Consider the following 3,031-nt stretch of genomic DNA (forward strand, 5'->3'; position numbering starts at 1 on the left):
CTCCATCCTCAAACCCAGCAGCATGGCATCCTCCAATCCCCCTCTGCCCCTTACCCTCCTGCCTCCATCTCATGTGTCCCTTGTGGTGACCACAGGCCCACCAGAGAGCTCAGGATGCTTAACCAAGTCACACTTGCTAAGTGACTTCCCCATGAAGGGTACACATTCAGATTCTGGGGCTGAGGATGGGGACGTCCTTGGTGGGCCACTATTCTGCCCACCACAAGTGGGATGAGCTTGGCTTGGGGGCACAGGCTGGACTGCGCCTCCGGCCTCCCTACCGACTCTGTTCAAAGTAGAACTCAGTGCGGGCCGAGGGCTCGCTCTCCTTGGCAAGCCGCACCGGCTGCTGGGGCTCCTCTGGGCCGCAGAGGAACCAGCCAGGGCAGGCGGCCGCCTCCAACCTGAAGGCGGAGCCCAGGCTGCTCTGGAAGAAGGTGAAGCGCGTGGCCCGTTCACCTCCCTTGTACAAATCCTCGATGTTCACGTCCTGCGGGGGGCAAGGTGGCCGCTGCAGGACCAGGGTGCTGATGGGGGTGTGGCCCTACAGGCCTCTGGGGCTCCACCAAAAGGGACATGCCTTGTGCAGATTCCCACAGGCACAAGGAGGAGGGTGGAAGTCTGAGGAAGGGGGACGGGGCCCTGAGGAAAGGGGACCATGGCCCTGAGGATCTGGGTGCAGAGCACCCGGGGGCCAGGCAGGGTCCGCACTGCCCCCAGAGAGGGGCAGGGTCTCACCTCCAGCTGCAGGGAAGGTCCCTCTTCTGTCTGCACACATGCCAGGCAGCGGCTCCCTCCCTGGAGCCCCAGGAGGATGGGGACCTTGGCCCGGTCCAGGTCTCTGTTAGGAAGTACGCAGATCTTCTCTGGGAAGAGGACAGAGACAGGAGATGAGGGCAGCCCAGGCTGAGGGTCTCAGGGAGCAGAAGCCCTGCAGGCCTGGCCACACCTGGGCTGCAGGGCCAGCAGGACTCTGCAGGGTCCTTTTGGGACAAAGCTGCCCCCTGCCTCTTTCTGTCAGGGGACAGCTGCTGCCCCTCTGGTGGGGACAGAAACAGAGAGAAGTGGGGGCTGCGGTGGGCGGAGCGTGGCTCAGGGCCCCGGACGGAGGCCGCGGGAAGCTCACCAGCGCTGCAGTCATCGGTGTTGGGGTCGCCCACCAGCAGCTGGCCATCTCTTGTGTACAGCGCCTTCTGATCCGCATCCTTGATTCTGGAACAGGACGGCAGCGCTGAGGGTCCGTTGCCTTCCGGCACCACTGAGACCCCAAGCCCTTCCTCTAACCCGCGGCACTGAGCGCAGGGATGCTTGCTTCTCCACCAGAGCAAGTCAAGACGGCTCTGTCTTAATGAAGAGAGAGAAGACCTGCTCCCCTGGGCTCCTGGTTTCCAGAGGCTTGGAAGAGTGAGGGGAGCCAGCCTTCTCGTGGAGGGGTACAGAAAGTTCCCTCTCGCGAGGCTCCGGTGTCTCAGAGATACAGTGAGCCTTATCCCAGATTTTCCCAGCTTGCTCCAATTTCTATCAATGTTTATTTTACTTAATAAAAGGACTAATCAAGTGGATAATGAAGCATGATTTGCTTCTTCAGATATTTTAAAGACTTTCTGTAGGAGAAAATCTGCAAATTGGAAAACAAAAATTAAAATATGCTGTGCTAGGTAGGTGTCCATCCAGCCCCTGGGAGCCAGGGCCCGGCGTGCTCCAGGTGGACCAAATACAGGTCAGCGAAAGCCCAGGCAGAGCCAGACTGCAGTCATCTGGGGGTGGCTGTGGTTCTAATGACCAGCCTGGGAGGGCAGGTACGTGCCCGGCAGGCTGGGGAGAAACCCAGGTGAGCGGCTGGAACAGCAGAGTCACGCAGGCAGCTTGGTTGCCCGGCTGGTTTCCAAGATGCCCATCAGCTGCTCCCAGAGCCTGGGGAGCTCTCGACAGGTTTGAGGGCAGAGTCTCTGGACCCATGCCACCGCCTCCAAGCCCTCTCTCCCTCAGTAATAGCCGGGTATAATACCTTCAGCTACTGGCTGTATGTTTAAAGCAGTTTCACTTGTATATGAAAATAGATCTGGACCCATCTTGGGCTTGCCCGTGGACGTTCTCCCTCACACCTGGACGGCCAACAGCATCCCCACTTGGAGACCAGAGAACAGTAACCGAGGATGCAAATGAGGCTAAATGCAGGTCAGGGTTGGGAGCCTGGGCTCAGGGCCAAGGCCACAGACAACACCAGGAAGACAGTGTCACTGGGATTCAGGGTTGCCTCAGCTTTCAGAGAGGCCGGTGTGGCCACACAGGTGACATGAACTCCACCCCAGGCTCTGCCTTTTGGTAGCCGCCTGGCATGGGGGCACCATGCGCCTGGTTCCCAGAGTTGGTAATGTTTTCTTTACAGGTTTCTCAGGGTGGGGGTGAGGATAGAACGGCTGGTATCTCAGAGAATCTGGGAAAGAGAGTTGTTGTCGCTGCGGAGTGTGATGATGGAGAGTGATTACGGTTTTCTGTGGAGTCCCTGACCAGCCTTCCTCCCTCTCCCCGTGTGGGCCCAGCCCCTCGGGTAAGTAGGGCCACAGCAGGACGACTTACATGTAGTATTTCGCCATGGGGAGGGAGCACATCTTGTAATCAGGGGTGTCTGGTCCTCACTGAGGGAGAGAGAGAGAGGGGCTGTTAGAGAGGGAGGGGCAGCAGGCAGGGGCACGCATCCAGGGCGCAGAGTCACCTGCAACAGGCTGCAAAAGCCACCTAGCTCTAACCAGCCTGCTGGAATCCAGCAGCACCCCAGCCCAGCCCATCCAGCTCCAAGGAGCTCTGTGTCTTCCTCACTGGGGATCAGGAGGAGCCAGCAGGGCTGTGAGCCTGGGGTGTGCGTGTGCATGTGCGCGTGCACTTGTGTGTGTACACGTGTGTGTGTGTATGTGTGCACGTGTGCACTTGCACTCACTGTGCCCACCTCTGGTGCTAGCTCTGGGAAACTGGAAGACAGGTCCCCCAAATAACTTAGCAGGACGCTTCCTGGCTGACAGGGGCTGTGTGA

General features: G+C 59.1%; 1 protein-coding gene across 1 annotated transcript; it reads right to left on the bottom strand.

The window, feature by feature from the left end:
- Positions 1-277: 277 nt before the first annotated feature.
- On the bottom strand, positions 278-2,612 carry Il1f10 (interleukin 1 family member 10). Its single transcript, XM_076833850.2, has 4 exons — positions 2,581-2,612; positions 1,127-1,212; positions 739-866; positions 278-490 (listed from the first exon to the last, which is right to left on the bottom strand). Exons 1-4 carry the CDS (start codon positions 2,610-2,612, stop codon positions 278-280), a joined length of 459 nt encoding a protein of 152 aa, XP_076689965.2.
- Between the last annotated feature and the right edge of the window lie 419 nt (positions 2,613-3,031).

This window comes from Callospermophilus lateralis, chromosome 14 (genome assembly GCF_048772815.1).
Source record: "Callospermophilus lateralis isolate mCalLat2 chromosome 14, mCalLat2.hap1, whole genome shotgun sequence".
Taxonomy (NCBI): domain Eukaryota; kingdom Metazoa; phylum Chordata; class Mammalia; order Rodentia; family Sciuridae; genus Callospermophilus; species Callospermophilus lateralis.

What these genes read in the sequence shown, in the direction of transcription:
- Il1f10 (XM_076833850.2), bottom strand. Translation starts at nt 2,612, where the DNA reads ATGTGCTCCCTCCCCATGGCGAAATACTACAT. An exon ending in CCCATGGCGAAATACTACAT is followed by an intron (nt 1,213 to 2,580) that starts GTAAGTCGTCCT and finishes GTCCTGTTCCAG; the next exon opens with AATCAAGGATGCGGATCAGA. An exon ending in CACCGATGACTGCAGCGCTG is followed by an intron (nt 867 to 1,126) that starts GTGAGCTTCCCG and finishes TCCTCTTCCCAG; the next exon opens with AGAAGATCTGCGTACTTCCT.